This window comes from Zeugodacus cucurbitae, chromosome 6, assembly GCF_028554725.1.
Source record: "Zeugodacus cucurbitae isolate PBARC_wt_2022May chromosome 6, idZeuCucr1.2, whole genome shotgun sequence".
NCBI classification, from domain to species: domain Eukaryota; kingdom Metazoa; phylum Arthropoda; class Insecta; order Diptera; family Tephritidae; genus Zeugodacus; species Zeugodacus cucurbitae.
This window is the reverse complement of record NC_071671.1, coordinates 20360085-20378576: the sequence shown is the minus strand read 5'-3', so window position 1 is coordinate 20378576 and position 18492 is coordinate 20360085. Positions and strand designations below refer to the sequence as shown.

The 18492-nt window shown below is 32.9% G+C and overlaps 1 protein-coding gene across 11 annotated transcripts in view; it reads left to right on the top strand.

The window, feature by feature from the left end:
• The window catches only part of LOC105214832 (protein kinase C, brain isozyme), a 110517-nt gene that overhangs the window by 58865 nt on the left and 33160 nt on the right, over positions 1-18492 (top strand). For 9 of the 11 annotated variants that reach the window (XM_054233193.1, XM_054233192.1, XM_054233188.1 and 6 more), the window contains 2 exons: positions 11982-12013; positions 12491-12570. In XM_054233193.1, the coding sequence (XP_054089168.1) occupies positions 11982-12013; positions 12491-12570 (112 nt within the window). Of the gene's footprint in view, positions 1-11981; positions 12014-12490; positions 12571-18492 lie in introns of those variants that run through there. The other 2 variants (XM_054233197.1, XM_054233196.1) reach the window with 2 other exon arrangements.

Here is an 18492-nt window from a genome sequence, read left to right as displayed (position 1 = left end):
ATTCAACAATTAATATGCGCCACACACATTCTTACGTAGCATATGCAGCTTAGCTGCCTAACCAGTGGCAAAACATGTTGGCAATTAAACTCTTGTATCTAATTAAACATGTAGACTGGGGTGTTTCACATTTAAGCTTGAATTTTGTAAGCATAATTACAAACGAAATTTAGTTACGCATACGCAGAGGTGCCGTCGGATGACTAAGTAATGAATGTTTATTGAATTTGTCGCTAATTAACTTTTAGAAAGCTCCTGAATGAAAAGTTTCTTGATCAAGTCTAAATAAAGTCCAGATATTCTGAGCAGCTACATCCTAAGCAGGAATTAAGGCTTTTTGTGTTTTGGGTTCAACTACAAGTACAACTCGAATGAACATGGAAATCTCCGTCCATATAATACTGAAGATTGATGATTGATTATCGTGTATCGCTTATCATCTTCAGCGTAATTAATAAGAACGACTCTTCATAAGTCTTTGGACTGTTAGAAAAATCGCTGCTTTCAATATTTTATCGATTTATATCGATATCAATTTTTTACTTATAATTTTTTATCGATAACTCTCAGTCAGGCATTACAACAACAACAATATTCTTTACATCAACCACGACCTTCGATGTAAACGATAACAAGGCAGCCTACCTCCACCGTAAACCACTCAACCGCATCTCTATAATTTAATACAAAGTCAAGCAAAAGTTAATTGAATACTTAAGTTAACGGTAGCTGCATTGTCTGCCATTGTTTGTTTAAGTAAATGCAAAGTCACTTGAAGTTATGCGCCAACACACAAAATTAATGGGTGAATAAATGAAGGATAAGACAGAGTTCAGACCAGGGATAAAGGGATGTCCAACTTATTCCAGTGTAAGAGCGCCTCAAAATTTGCGTTTTTTATAACATTTTGCATTATTACCAGATCAGACAAAATACTAATTTTTGGGCATTTTAATAAAAATGCCCAACATTTATTATGGTTAAAAATTATTATATACTGAATGTTTAATATAAAATGTACGTTTTATATTTCATTTAGCGATAAAATGGTATATTAAAATAGCCGGTTTTCGAAGTTTCAGTAATAAATATGGTCAATTATTAAGTGTCAACTCAAAATAAATCAATTTCTTTTATAATTTTCCATGAAAAATTAGTTTCTCGATGCTGCAATTGACAAAAACATTCTTAAACCACTTTTAAATTACGCGTTTTCATTGATATTTATTGTTTTAAGTTCTTATTAGTGATCTTGCAAGGCGGCTAAAAATGTCTCCATCGCATTATTTTTTTTGCAACATTTCAATCTGGCCTTTCCCGTTTCCCAATTGCGAAACGTCAAAACCTCCTCATCTCGACAAACTGTCAAAGTTTAGGTGGTTTTGACGTTTACAATTGCGCTCTCACTTCCAGTGATATGAAAGTTGTACATCTCTTTATCTCTGGTTCAGACGATAAGTGAGATTAAGAGAAGGTGAGTTAAGCATTAAATTGCGTCGCACGTTGCAGCGGTTGGCATGTCAAAGTCAAAAGTTTTCACCGAAAGCGTATGTGCTTATCTAAATAGTGGATGTTTGTAAATATTTTTTGTTGGAAGTGAAAGCCAGGGGGTTGAAATAACAGTTCAGAGAGTATAAGAGTAGGCCAAGAAGAGAGGTAGGATATATCAGAGCGAGTAATCCAAAAAGATGTTCCGACTGAAGTCCTTACCAGTTCGAGAGACCCGCAAATGAACCACCAAAATCGACTGAGCTAAGTAATTATTATGTTAGGATCTACATATATATTAAATTAAAGACCTCCATTTTTCGCTTTTTGGAATTTTAAACACCACATTCAGGAACCAGTCCAAAAAGGAACGGTTCACAACACTCTCTACTTAAACACACATGTGCCACAAAGCCACCACTTTAGTTACTCCGCACATTATCTTTCATCTCCGTCAACCACGACGCATAATTATCTTTCCAAAATTCAAAACGCCAACATAAAGTAAACACAGCGAGTGCGCATCAAAACGCCATAAATTAATAATGACTTATGTCGTCTTTAATTCAGCCTCGAAATCCAGCGCAGAATAACTCTTGCCAACAGGTGCTACTTTGGACTGAGTAGGCAATTGAACAGTAAAGTCCTCTCTCGACGAACCAAAATCAAGCTCTACAAGTCACTTATCATTCCCGTCCTGCTTTACGGTGCAGAAGCTTGGACGATGTCAACATCAGATGAGACGACACTAGGAGTTTTCGAGAGGAAAATTTTGCGCAAGATTTATGGTCCTCAGAACATTGGCAACGGCGAATACCGCAGACGATGGAACGATGAGCTGTACGAGTTATACGACGACATTGACATAGTTCAGCGAATAAAAAGACAGCGGCTACGCTGGCTAGGTCATGTTGTCCGAATGGACGAAAACACTCCAGCCCTGAAAGTGTTCGATGCAGTACCCGCCGGAGGAAGCCGAGGAAGGGGAAGGCCTCCACTCCGTTGGAGGGACCAGGTGGAGAGCGACCTGGTTACACTTGGGATCTCCAACTGGCGCCGAACTGCAAAGGAGAGAGACAGGTGGCGCACTATCGTCGATTCGGCTATAACCGGCTAAACGGTTGCAACGCCAATCACATACATATGTCGTCTTTATGTGGCAACACTGAAATATGAAAGCTCAAGTGACTGCTTTAATCCAACTAACTGTCAGTCAAGGAGCTCAGCTTGTGGATGTTATCACACGAAGGAGATATCTCAGTTCGCGGCACTGGCGACAGAGCTGACTGAGCAACTCTCCCCTATAGCTATAAACTGCAAATGGTAATGTCATAAATTTCAAACTTAACATTGTTGTTGCAAGAGTTTTAGACTGGAGGCAGATGTTACAAGAAGTGCATTTCACTTGAAGATCAGAAGTAAAACAGAAGAAGTAGAAAAGTAGTTTATTTATAAAATTATGCGGAGTTTCATAAAGTTTCTCAGATCTTAAGAAAGTAGTTTATATTCGTCAAAACGTATAACGGCTTTTCAGGCCAATAAATTTTTAATTGAATGTCAATTTAGACGAAGTCTTCTTCTGTTTCAGATTTTAATTACTCATTACTAATATAAGAGTATATTAAGATGTTCAAAAACACTCCTAATTGAACAATAAGATTATTTCAGCTATCGAATCATTAACTGTTCTCAATTTATGATATAAGGATATAATAATTCAATAAAAAACGAAATTGGTATTACGCAGCTGTCTAATTGTTCAAGCATAACTTAATATCTTTGAACCTTTATGGATTTAGTGCCAAATAAACTGGTCTACACGAGCACTTAAAATTAGCCCCCTTCTCATAAGATACTTCATCTAGCACAGTCTGAATTTAATGAAAAAATTCGAGCTTTCTTTAAAGAAGAACTTAAACTGAAACCACATACATTTGATTTGAAACATAAATTGTGAAAGGTGAGAATTAAAAAGTTTTTTTTCCTCTTCTTTGTTCATTACTTTTTGATGTACAATTTTAAAAAATACTTTAGAATTTCAAAGTTTTAATTCCGTTGCGGATGGTGAAGAGTGAACAAACAAATTTTGCGTACTTTTTAGCGCTTCTTAGGAAAGCATGCAAGAGTTGCCTACATTTGGGCGCAAAGCACAAAAGTACCATGTAAATTGAAAAATCGGAGGAAATAGTAAAAGTCATAAGAAAAAAAATATATCCATTCAGAACAATAAATCATTTCGGCTGAAATATTTTCACTTTCTACTTTTCAGCAAAGAACTATAAGAACTGTGATGTGAAAAATAAAAGTTGAAAAAAAATAAAAGAAAACATTATGAAGAAGTATTTGTGGAAAGAAGTATTCAGTACTCAATGAGGAATTTCTAACCTAATCCTCTTCTACTGCACTTGCTATTTTACTCTGTGCTTTTTAGCGATTATGCGAATATATGCACATTCCTGGGCCCCATCCCATACAATTACCTACATTTCTAGGTGTACTTTACATCGCCGTGCTGACGGGTACGTGCTCATGGCGGTTGTCACGTTCGAAGCATTTGTTGCAACAAAAATCTACTCGGTCACTTGTTAACGGTAATTACTGACATTGTCATTTGGCGTTGATGTCTTTGTGTGTGCGTACCGCTTTTATTTTAATTTTTATTTTTATTTTATTTTTATTAACTTTGTGAAAGCATTTATTTCTACTCTATTTCTATTTACGAGTGAAATATATGGAGAATACGTGCTTTAAAATGGAAGATGTTAACCTTGCGCTAATTAGGGATTAAGTGAACAAATATGGAAAATTCCAAAAAATTGAGGGAAGCAAATTGTTGAAAGTAGTGTACGTTTCGTAAATAATATTCAATTCCACATTTTAATTAAATAATTTGTGCTGTAAATAAAAATAATACTTTCAACACCTTAAAAGTGTTAGAATAAAATTAAATATTGTATAAATGAAAAATGTTTGTAACCCTGTTGTCATAAAGATCACTTTTAACATATAAAGCTTCAAAAGTACATTAGTCATTTTCCAAACAATATTTTATGGTTTTTTTTAATATATTTATAAAAATGAAATAAGTGAAATGTAATAAAAAAGATCGTAACCTTGAAAAAATATATTTCCAGATTAATATAATCTTTTTAGCCAACTTAAAGATAATAGATCGTATATTCTTCTTCTTCTTCTTGACTGGCGTAGACACCGCTTACGCGGTTATAGCCGAGTCCAAAACAGCGCGCCACGCATCTCTCCTTCTGGCAGTTTGGTGCCAATTGGTTATTCCAAGCGAAGCCAGGTCCCTCTCCACCTGGTCCTTCCATCGGAGTGGAGGTCTCCCTCTTCCTCTGCTTCCACCAGCGGGTACTGCATCGAATACTTTCAGAGCTGGAGCACCTTCATCCATTCGAACAACATGTCCTAGCCAGCGTAGCTGCTGTTTTTTTATTCGCTGGACTATGTCGTCGAATAACACATACAGCTCATCGTTCCATCGTCTGCGGTATTCGCCGTTGCCAATTCTTAAGGGACCATAAATCTTCCGCAAAACCTTTCTCTCGAAAACTCCTAGTTCCGTCTCATCGGATGTTGACATCGTCCACGCTTCTGCACCGTAAAGTAGGACGGGAATGATGAGAGACTTGTAGAGTTTGGTTTTTGTTCGTCGAGAGAGGACTTTACTTTTCAATTGCCTACTTAGTCCATAGTAGCACCTGTTGGCAAGAGTGATTCTGCGTTGGATTTCCAGGCTGACATTGTTATTGCTGTTAATGCTGGTTCCCAGGTAGACGAAATTATCTACAACTTCAAAGTTATGACTGTCAACAGTGACGTGGGAGCCAAGACGCGAATGCGCTGACTGTTTGTTTGACGACAGGAGATATTTCGTCTTGTCCTCGTTCACCACCAGACCCATACGTTTCGCTTCCTTATCCAGTCTGGAGAAAGCAGAACTAACGGCGCGGGTGTTGTTTCCAATGATCGTAGATCGTATATTAAATGTATAAAAAACAGCTAAGTGCTTATTAAATTACTGAAACTCTAATTAAACTTAATGTAACACTTAAAGCACAGCAAAAATAATTTATGTAGAACTAAATTACACCTCCCACCTCAACCAAAAAATTACCAAAAATAACAACAAAAGATATGAGCTATACCGGAAACATTCAATTTACACGTCTGAAAAAATAACGAAAAAAGGATAATGGTTCCATACTGCCAGGCATTACAATTCGTTTTGCTTTTCATTTCATAATGCCATAAGCGCAATTCCACGCAACGCACTCACACCCGCAACCAATTTAACGGTAGTGTAGCAAATGAAATACAAGCGCTCACTCATATAACTCACCTAATTCTCGTGTGTGTGTATGCTTTTGAGCGCCCCTGTTCGGTGGGAATCGATAAAAATAAAAGCATATTTACAGGCGAATAACCACAGGTGAGCAGCAAATCGGCGACGCGCATAAATTCTAGCTTACACACGCAAACACATGCAAACATACACAGGAAATGTATTTTTATACATGTGGAACTAAAAATGGCATTTTTGTAGTCTCTATGTATGCGCTTATGCGCCACAAAGTATGCAACATTTGTGGACATTATTATAGTTGGCAACTCATAGCTGCTTAAATGAATTGAATTTGTGCGCGCGGAGGCAGTGGCTGCCAACACTCATTGCTTGAGTGGCAAACTAACTGCAAATTCGTTGCTTAAAGTTAGATGCGAATATGTGAATGCGTGTGTGTGTTCTTCTGTTATTTTTGTTTTCATATTTTTTTTGCAAGCACCTTCACTGCATTACCCACGTTTGTTTCGCTGCTTTCTGGCTTTATAGTCTCAAAGCATTGTTTAGGGCTAAGCTCGCGCTTGACTGCTTGGCGACCATGCTCAAGTGCCGTCTGAGGGGATTAATAAATTAAAATTGCAGAACAGCGTGTGTTATGTGTGCATTGGCTGTACTACATTGCGTTGAAATAAGTCTGGGTTATTATGAGTGCATGTCCAAATTGAATGAGTGGCCTCAAAATATGCCAATTATGTGCCTTTTGCTCTTTATTAAGTACATACATATAAGGAATTTACCTCAAGTCGAGGCAGAGGGTCATTCTTCTTTTACGTCTGTGGTCAGCTCTATTTAACAGTGAATTTATATAGCACTTTTTCCATTAGATAATTTATGTAAAATCCACATTTACAAAATTATCGATTTTTCGATACTCACAGGCGTAAAATTAATTTTTCAAACCAAGTTTTATTAATACAAATGTCCTAGATATTAATGTTAGATTTTCACATTTTCGATAACACCCCATCGATATATTGATTCATTATTTCTATCGAATTTAATCGTTTTATTAAAAAAAAATTCCTTTAAAAGGTACAATGGATTATTATAAATGTTAAATTGCTTTCAAACAATATCGATATTTAAAAAATCATAAAAAATAAATTTCTGTCAAATTACCATAATATTTTATTTGCAATCGAAACTTTTGTTTAAAATATACAAGAATGGATTATTATGGACCAAATAAAATTCAATTTCCATTTTCCAAAAATATAGTTATAAATCCGATAACTTTTACTACGACAAATAAAATGAAAAATATTACAAATTCTTCTATCGATTTCAATCATTTTAAGCGTTTAAATCAGTTCAATTATATACTATATACAGTACGAACAAATTTACATTTATTACAATATTTAAACAAAGAATATTTTGTTAGCGATAGCTTCTTATCAAAATGTCGAATATTATAACTAAAATGGAATAGTAATAAATAAAAAAAAAATACCTTTAATTAACAACTTTCAATGAAATAATATCGATTTTATGATTATACGATTTCGTTTTTAATCGATAATAGAGTACTACTTCAAGTGGTCACATTTATTTCAGTAATAATGCGACTATAATACAAATATACGATACCAAACAGATGTGTATGAAATATTGTGACTTTAACAATAACAAAAAGTTATTGATTAATTTCGAATGTCGATTTTGTTTGATTAATGACTGTCATCTCTAACAAACCCTTTCGCTCAGAAATATTGTAACCAAAATACAACTTCTGTCAAAAGCTTTACAAGAATTTTAATGATTATTCGTAATTTAATTTTACCCCGCAAGCCAATTCAGTATCGATATTTCAGTATCGAATATTTTGCAGTTTTTTACTTAGCAAGAAATATCATCCCAAAACTCAGATGTTAAAAAATAACTTATCTCAACCGCCTTCAGTTCACCAAAAGTGGCATATAAAATGTTTCAATCACACCAAATAGGCAACAGTGGGTTAAAGAACAAACACCAAAAAGTGTGAATTTCAAAATAAAAATATTAACTTAATGTGGCATAATTCCAGGCAAATACTTTTTTTTTTATTTTTATGATTATTATATATTTTATTGTTTCTTCCACACCATACAAACAAATAAATGACCAACAAACAGATAGACAGCAAAGACATTTAAATTTAGTGACAAGTGAACAAGTAGACATGCAGGCAGACGAATAAAAGTAAATAAAATATGCCACTCACACGAATGGATGTCAGAGATAAACGCGCGCTGAAAAACAGATGAAGTGATAGCGAGAGTAAGATAGATACGTTGGATGGAAGAGAAATAAGGAAATGTGGAAAAAAGAATTATTCTCATTTAGATATATGTGAAAGTAAAATGAACAAATAAACTTGAATAAGAGGCAACCTTATACATATATATATTTGGACCTTTAGCACACCGCAATCTGTCGTTTGTCTATCCTACATGAATACATATGACTAGCACCTGCACTAAGTGCCTTGCCTAAAGCTCGGTATACAATATAAACGAGTACCGGTTTTTTTAAAAGGTGTTAATGGCGTCTGAGGTTGGCAGAGCACACTAGTACTCCATGTGAGACCAAAACAATATAGGCACACCCTTAGGAGATTTCTGCTACGAGTAACTGTAATTGTTGAGTACCTAGAATTATTGTTGCTGCATCTGCAGAGCGTTGGGTCCCCTTACATACATATATAGCTGTCAACATAGATAGCATACAAATATATATATGTATATAGTGAATTGAGAGGAGGCCGCGCACAATGCAAGTGTCATTCGCTTTTGTTGGCTGCTATGATTAAAAGCCGTGTGATAAGAATTTGAGTGTCACACTCACAACAGAGAATGAAGTTATTTTTAAGCAAAAATGTATGAGAATGTGCTGAGAAATTTCAATTCAAAAGAAAAAAAATATTTATACGTATATAATAATATTAGATATTATTAAGATTGAGATAAGTATTATCATACATCCACAGCTTACACACACATAGATTATATACGTAGATATGTGATTAAGATATCTAACAAAGTAGTCGTTATTTGTAGTTGTTCTTTGTGGTTTCTGCTCTGTTCATACACTTACGAGAGATATGTAGGCTTAACGAGGCCACTGGAAAAGAATAGCAATAAACTTTTTCATAAATGGATCGAAGCACAGAGGAATGGTTGGTGGAGGATTCTTCTGTAAGGAGTTCGCTGTTAACTAAAGTTTTAGATTACTACTGCCATCTTGAATTCTGACATTGGATCTTTTAATCTCACATGAATTCGTGAAGCGTTAGTTAATGACCAACACTTTCGTGTTTGACTAAGTGTGGATCGTAGGAAGTCCACTGAACTACTTGCTCTTAGCAAGGTTCAGGTCGTCTCAATTGTAGGAGTCCTTACTAGACACTGCCCAATGGGCTAACATGCCATGTGGCTACACATTCTGCAGTATGCAAGGTGCCAATATTGCATGGAAGAAGACGAGGGAAACATCATATTATCCTTTACTGTCCAGCTTTGGTCACTGAGGCTTATACATCTCGATAGCACTAACTTCGTTGAACCAAAAGAATTGGCCCGCATAGATATCTACCGCCTAAAGAAATTTTGAAAAAGCCGAGAAGCGCTTCATCAACTCTTGAAGGTCTCTGAAATCTATATTAAGGAGTTTGTGGTATTTCTGAGAAGTGGCGATTTTAGTTATCCATGTGAGATCCATTATATCAGCATTTTAACATGACCAATCTCACCCATGATATCTTCAAACAAATTCAAAGTAGGCGTGGTCAATATGTGATTTATTCGTCTTGGTGTCAGTAAGAAAAAAATGGAGTCTTCTTGACTTTCAAAGTTATACTGATAAATTTGTAAACCTTGGTTCTTATATTTAATACTAAATTTCACAACTGTTTTGTACATGAATCGAGCCTTAAAATGTCTAACCTTGAAATTCTCTAATAATAATCCCTACCAGGTCCGGCACGGCTTCAGCTCTAAGGAGTAATTATTCCTACTTCGGTCTCCTTAATAAGTACCTCACTGTATCTGGTTTACTCGAGTGCCATTATCCAAACCGATACGGTTATACTTACTAGCTTTCTTTATTTGCACCATTGGATAACTTTGCCCTTTCCTTAGATCAAAAGACATAAAATTTTTCATTCAAGCAATCGAATTCATCATTTGTATTGTAATTGATTCTCATCCACTTCTGTTGCACTTAGTCAATTTGCCATATTTACGCTTGACTTACTCACTTACGACAACTTTGTATGCATTTCGTACACAAATATTTATTATTTTGCTCCAATAAACTTGAATGCATAATTTTACATAAGGGAGTTATATACTCATATATACAACCAAACATAACTAATGGCTGAAAATTTATCTCCGATACCGGTATGCCTCATCGAACTCGAGTACACAACCATTTGCATACATAATGCAAATTTTGTGCATAAAATTTGACTGCTGCACAACTCAACTCATGGCATGCTTGGCCAAGTCATAAAGTTAATTAACACACCAAATGTTTAGTGCCAATGACCGTTCGCTTTTAACTTTGCCGCCATGCCTCAACTCGACCATCTTAAGCGAAATAGTTTCGCTTTAAAGTGTTGTTGTGTAGAAAGTTTCAACATTGTACTTTTCTTAAATATATTCTTTATATATATTTATGTCACTTGGCCTTGACTTTATTAGTAGCCTGGTTCCACTTTCATTCACTCCAAAGTTCAAAAAGTTTTCGACCCAACAACTGGGACATATTTATATTTATTAGACACCAGCCGACACCTACTTGCCAGCGCCACTACATTTTTATGTGTCGAGTCTGATAAATGTGCACATTTAGTTTTGGCCGGTTGCGTCCTTGCCATATTTTGCCTATTATTACATAGCAGTGTCACACGGCATTTACTACGCAGGTGTATAAGGAAAAGATAAAGTATAATTTGCCCCTAGTTTAACCCATAAAACATATGTATATAACATTAGTTTGACATTTTACTTTATCTTTATCCCTTTAAGAGCTTGAGAGCGATTGTAGGAATGTGAGTAACTCACCGCTCTTAATATCTACATTTCACTGCATGTATAATATATATATAATCTATCGAGCTGCAGATAGCTTTGAACCTTCCCGTAGATGAATTTTCATTTGTTAGAGTTTTACAAAGTAAGGATTATCTACATGTAACTAGTATCTCAAAAAGAATGGGGCTTTTCCTATTATAATATCGGTATTCAAAATTTGTATATCTCATCTTGCATATTTTTTCAGGAAAAATGTAGCAGAAAACAACAACGTGACTTTATATAGCAGCTTTATGTCGAGTGTTCTCCAAGTTATAGGAACAGTTTATAGAAGAACTTTTAAGACAGCTTGATACTATACATTCATAGCTTATTTCAGTAGTTATTTGGGCATAAGATCGAAGGCTTTAGTTGCAGAAAAATTTTAATGGTATCGAAACTATTTCATAGATACTGATGAACTGTTGCAGAGGAGACATTGTCGATAAAAATCAAAAAAGTACAATTTGGCGAAGAAAGCTTTTTCAAAATGTCTCTGATTTACTGAGATAAAAAGTCATTATGAAGAGCCAGATCTCATCATCAATAATTCCAAGTAATAAAAATTCCAAAATTCCAGTAAACCAATATTTATAAGCATCAGCGCTGTATATTCAGCATCAAATAAATCTCTTTATTTAGTTAAGACCCTCAAATGGTATTACTAATAGAATTTCTGTTTTTATATCCAAGTATAAAAGAAATTTTAGTAATAGCCGCATTGAAATAATATGCTAAGAGGGAGAGAGTCTGCACATCGTCTTTGGAACAAACGAAGGAACATTTGTATCTCAATAAAATTTCACTAAAATCAAACTTTTTTTATAAAAGTGATCGGTCATTCATTTCAATAGATAGATTTATTGATGGGTTGTTTGGAAGACTTCTCTACTTCATAGAAACATAGTAAACTATAAAAAAAAATCCTTAGGTACTTCGGATATATTTTAAGGATAAATATATACTCATAATATTATAAACTGAAATATTTTTATAAAATTTGTTATCCAATTTATAATAAAAACGTTTTAATAATAATTTTTTTTACTTTTTCTCTCTACCTTTCCACCCTGCAGGGGCTTTGGCAAACAAGGATTCCAATGTCAAGGTGAGTTCAAAACATTTATTGCAAAATTTTCTACCTCATTGACAGAGTGCCACCTAATAAAATACAAACAACAAGAAAATTAAAAAACCGAAGAACATATAAAGCTATATAAGTAAAGTAAAGTAGTTAGTACTTTGGCAGAACTAGCACTGGCAGTCTAAAGCAATACAAGCTTAGTGCGAACATACCCTATAAAGGGCTTATGGTTACTGATATTGCTTACAGACACATATATTGTTGCTACATAGTAACTTTCTAAACTAGACATACATATTCACTTACCTACTTACCTTATTCCTTGTGCCAGTTTAGTGCATGTCGCAGCAACAACAACTTTTGTCCACATTTTAATATTGATGAAGGACAGCACAGGAAGCAAGACAACATTTTGCAACTTTTTGAGTATCACACTAACTTTTTATGTCACATCACTATATTTCTTATTATTTCATTCTTCTTTTCCCCTCTCTTTTACAGTTTGTTCGTATGTGGTGCACAAGCGCTGTCACGAATATGTGACGTTCATATGCCCTGGCAAGGATAAGGGAATCGATTCCGTAAGTTTTTCTGAAATGAAATATTTAATAATAAATTTATAAATATAAACGATAATAATAAACAAAATTTATTATTAGTTGCACATAGATAAGAATATTGAAGAAATATAATAATATTAAAAATATAATTTTTTATCAAAGTAATAATTTAAATTAAATTTAAAGTTTTTTTATCATATATCAATGATTAATATTTTTTCTTAAAAAGATCGTATTTAAATTGTGTAATACAACAAAAATAAATGAATTAAATATTTATTATTAATTGCTTAAATACTAGCTATAAAATTAATAAATTAATAATAAATTTATTTAAAAATAATTTTAGAAAATATTTTAAAGAATTTTTCTTTTCGCAAATATTAAATTTTTGAATTTTTGTTTACATTTTTATCTAAAAAATATATTTAATGGTCATACATTTTTTATAAAAAAATATAATGTTTATAAACGAAAAGAATAAATTTGGTAATTTTTAACTTATATTTTTTCTTATTTTATTTTTTTAGTTATTATATTTAAAATATATCTTGTGTAATTTAGAAGAAAACTAGAAAAACTATTTTTATATATATATTAAATTAACAAACTATAAATATTTACTTTCAACATTTTTTTATTATTATTATTTTGAGTCTTCGTGTCATAAATATTAATTCTATTTTCATAATATTTTTGTACACATCTCATACAAAACTCATATTTCTTCACATTTTTAATCATTTAGTGTTAAGAAAAAAAATTATCAATGTTTTAAGCAACAAAATATTTTTAATTATTGATTATTAAATAAAGATAAATGATTTTTTAAAATAATTTTAATAATTTCATAAGAATATGTTTATTTTATATATTATTTCCCTAGAGTATAGGTAATGTTTCATATTAGTCACTTTTCATTTATTTCCACCATAATGATTAGCTAATAGCGAAATCTATTAACTAAAACATAAATATTCCTTATATGGCCGACTCCTTGCCATAACTAATAGTAGTAAAAAATGGATAGCTTATATTAAGTAATAAAAAAATACAGTTAGTACACCATTTTCTGCATGCGCTGCGTTTGAGAACACATATAATTTATCTACACATAAGCTTACACATGCATATACAGAACATATATAAAATAGCATATGTATGTATAAACACACTTTAATAGATATAGCATATAGCAAATTTAATGACAGTTGGCAGTTTGAAGCCTATAAACTGGAAATATGAGGTAATAAATGCTCATATATGCATATATCTCTCTTACTGGTTTACCATAAATTAGCATAAAGAGGGTGCTTGAGCTTAGTTTATTATCCGCTTAGAGAACGAAATTCAAATTTTGTCACGCTTTTACTTCCTAACTAGTCCAAAAATGTATATGATTGAAGATTGTTTACAAAACTAAACGCTTTGATAAGCTTCAATTTATTATATCTTTTATTTGTCCTGGTCTATCTCCAAGGAATAAGAGAGGAATCACTGAATTGAGATGAAATAAGTGAGTCCTATCCTCAGATATACATATTCCGAAATATACCCGAAAAATACAATCCTTCCTGACAAAGTCTAAATATAGAGCACCCTCAATTTTGCTCCTTTCTCCCTCCGAAACATAATTTACAAATCATTACTATATACATGCATAAATCTAAAAACTCACACCTACAATGCAAGGGCATAAAGAACCTCTTAATGCTCACAAGGTCACACACAAGCAAGGCCAAAAAAGATAAAACCGCAAGACAGAAAGCATTTGTATTCAATTGTACCAAAATGCTTCTATACCAACACGTCAGATGCAGCTGCACGCAAACAAAAAACAAAATACCGAAAGATAAGCGCAGCTCAAAACTTAACCAGTGGTTTTTTGAAAATGTATTTATATTTATTTCTTTTTACAAAAAAAAAGAAAATGTCTGCATTTAAGATATATATATGTATGTATGTGTATAAGGAAGTTTGAAATTTTATTTCATAAACAGGGTGATTTATAGTATGAAAAATATTTATTTTATTGATATACTTCTCAAAAAGGAAGTTCTTCACTAAGGTAGAGTTAATAATAGTAAAAATTATTACAAAATAAAAAAAATATTCAACTCAGTTTCATATTTAAAATATTCAGATATTTATATAGTCTCACTACCATAATGCTTGAAAAATGTAAAACGAATACAAGCATCAATACGAAATACTATTTATACTATATTTTTTAAGCCTTTCTAATTTTTTTGTTGATACACAAACAATCTGGCTGCGAACGAATTTAATATAAAGCATTTTTATGTCAAATCGGATGTAAAGCATTCATTCCTTCAGCATATTGATCGCCCTGCTATGTTATATATTTTCATATTTGCAGGATTTATATATAATATCAATATCTAAAATAACCAAGTGATTTTCAAATTCCCTCCACAATAATCATCCTGTATTTTTATACTCTCGCAACAAAGTTGCTATATACCAAAGTGATCAGGGTGACGAGTGGAGTTCAAATCCGAATGTCTGTCTGTCCGTCCGTCCGTCCGTCCGTCCGTCTGTGCAAGCTGTAACTTGAGTAAAAATTAAGATATCTTAATGAAACTTGACACACTTATTTCTTGGCACCATAGGAATGTTGCTTTCGAAATCAGCAAAATCGGACCACTGTCACGCTCACAAAATTGCGAAAACCGAAAACACATAAAGTGCCTAACTAACTAAACCATATATAAAGCTATGGAAATAAAATTTGGTATGACGGATCGCACTATGAAGGGGCATATTTGGATGTAATTTTTTTGGGGAGGTGGGCTTGGCCCCGCCCCCAAATAGGTTTTTTGTACATATCTCGCAAACCAATAGAGCTATATAAACCAAACTTTCTGCAGTCGTCGTTTTTAGCCACTTCTTAATAAAGTACAAAAGTGAAAGAAATCGGATAATAACCACGCCCACCTCCCATACAAAGGTTAGGTTGAAAATTACTAAAAGCGGGTTAACTCACTAACGAGAAACGTCAGAAACACCAAATTTCACATAAGAAATGGCAGATGGAAGCGACACTAAGATTTTTTTACAAAATGGAAAATGGGCGTGGCGTCGCCCACTTATGGATCAAAAACCATACCTCAGGAACTACTCGACCGATTTCAATGAAACTTGGTTTGTAATAGTTTCCTTACATCCCAATGATATGTTGTGAAAATAGGCCAAATCGGTTCACAACTACGCCTACTTCCTATATACCAGAACTTTGAAGACTATCTGAATCGTTTACTTTACAATATATAAAGTAAGCACTATTGAAGATATCGCTGCAGAGCTTTGCACAAATACTATGTTTATAGTGTGGCAGCCCCATTTTAAAAATCGCCGAAATCGGACCATAGGTTTTTAAGGCCCCATATATCGAACACGAGGACCTCGGTGCTTCTAGCCTAATATTATGGTTTCAATGGACTTTATACAATATATATGACGAATATGTGGGTCAAATTGTGTGTTATGTTAATGAAATTAAATAAATAAATTGCGAGAGTATAAAATGTTCGGTTACACCCGAACTTAGCCCTTCCTTACTTGTTTATATTATATTTTTTGCATCTTCTGAAAAAAATTAATATCCTAAACTATTACTTTTCAACAGTTCTCTGCGATAATCGTGCCTTATTAGAATTTCATGCACACATATAGCATACTTATAGGCTCAATTGTGAATAAATTTGGTAAAAAAATGTGGAAAAAATAGACTGCATTTCATTTGAAATAAAGTTATAAAACTAAAAAAAGTGATAATGGCACAAGCAGATATTACTTACAATTATGGCACGAAAAAATATGTAAGATATACTATTTTAAGTACTACAAACTTACAATGCACAGCATTGCTGCCTTACATTCGCTTAATTTGCGCCACTTAAAAAAATAATGTTATAACTCATTTTAGTAGCGCAGTCGCTTGGAAAATTCACATGAACAGCAGTGAAACGTATGAAAAGCGCATAATCACGCGTGTGTGAATGTGTGTGTGCCGTGCAGAGACATGTTGCGTGCCACACAAGGATTACATATGTACATATATATATATTTAAATGAGTGCTACATATATTCGTATATTTTACGAGTTTTATATGCCAAAAGTTACGCTGAACGCAGTCGTACGCACACATTGCACATTGCCTGCAATGCATTATGCAACAACAATTTTATATCAATCTGAAAGATATTCTTGTTTTTTTTGTTTTCAGTAGCACAACACGAGTGCCGAAAAGAAGTAATTGGCTTTAGGCACACCACAGCAACGTATTGAAACGTCTTTTGCATCCGAAAGTCTTTAAATTGCATGAAGATTAAGTGATTGCTTAAACATTAATTAATTCTTAGAAGATTGTATGAGGTCACAGAAACCTTTTCTACTAACACTCACAGATCAACCAAATTTATGATCCGATATTCATACTAGGAATAAATTTTGAAAAAATCATGTGGGGAGAAAGAGCCAAAGGCAATCACAATAACTAAGCCAATATTAAATTTTCTAAAATTTTCGAAAGTTTATTCTTTTCGATAGCCCATTGCTGATATGAGCTTCAAACCCCGATACTTAAAACACTCAATACAATAAAAAATGTAAGTCCATTTCAGATATTTTCCCCCTCACTTTACTTTTTCATGGATCTGTATTTCAACTGGGAGCATTGACTTAAATAGCTATTATTTATGTATTACTACTATTAACTATTACAAAATAAAACAAGATCGAGGCCATGTATTGAAGTTATCCTGTCTTAATCAAGCTTTATTACCCTTTTTTTATGTCTACTCATGTCAAAATATTAAAAAAAGACAAAAAAATCCTCTACAAATTCTGGATCACAAGAGGAGTTTTGAAGCTTTCTCCAAGAAGAAATTACTTTTTCATGGATCTGTATTTCAACTGGGAGCATTGACTTAAATAGCTATTATTTATGTATTACTACTATTAACTATTACAAAATAAAACAAGATCGAGGCCATGTATTGAAGTTATCCTGTCTTAATCAAGCTTTATTACCCTTTTTTTTATGTCTACTCATGTCAAAATATTAAAAAAAGACAAAAAAATCCTCTACAAATTCTGGATCACAAGAGGAGTTTTGAAGCTTTCTCCAAGAAGAAATACGAAGTCATTTGTGAACCTTGTTTGAAGTCTGTTCGAGATGTCTTCTATGCAAATATTTTTTTTAAAGAGTCCACCCAAAGAGACAATATAAATATTTATATTTATATAAAACAGTTTTTGAAATGCACTGGTGAAGTTTCGAAAGCTAAAAATAGCAAACAAATATTAATATAATTTATATATTTATAAGTACAAAATAAGACAATATTTTTAAGAAAACTTATACTTTAATAAAAAATATTCTATAATCTTGGTTTAATATTGTCGACATGTTTTAGTTATGATAATTTTACTAAACAAAAATCATTTCAATTCTTTTCATATCATAATTGTTAAATTCCTATTAAGGATATTTAGATATTTAAGAATTCCAAAAGTAATAATTCATTGCATTCTCACATATTTTCTTCTTCTCCTTTTTTGTATGCGTTTTTCAAAACAACAATTAAAACATCAAATTCATCAACTGCAACTCGACGCATGCAAATTGCAACATTTCACGTGTCTTGTGTCTCGTTTTGTGCGTCCAACATTCAACAAACCATCACCTCACCAACGAAAAAATTTGTGTTACAAAAAACAACATACAACAATTTAAATAAAAATAACTGAAAATTAAAAAAAAAAAATTGCACGTGAAACACTCATGACGCGCAATCAATGTCGTTGGCAACTTTTTGCAATCACAAACAATAAACCATCATAACAACAATAAAAAACAACTCTGTATTCATCCTTGACAATAATAAACGATTAAAACCAATTTAATCCCGAATAAC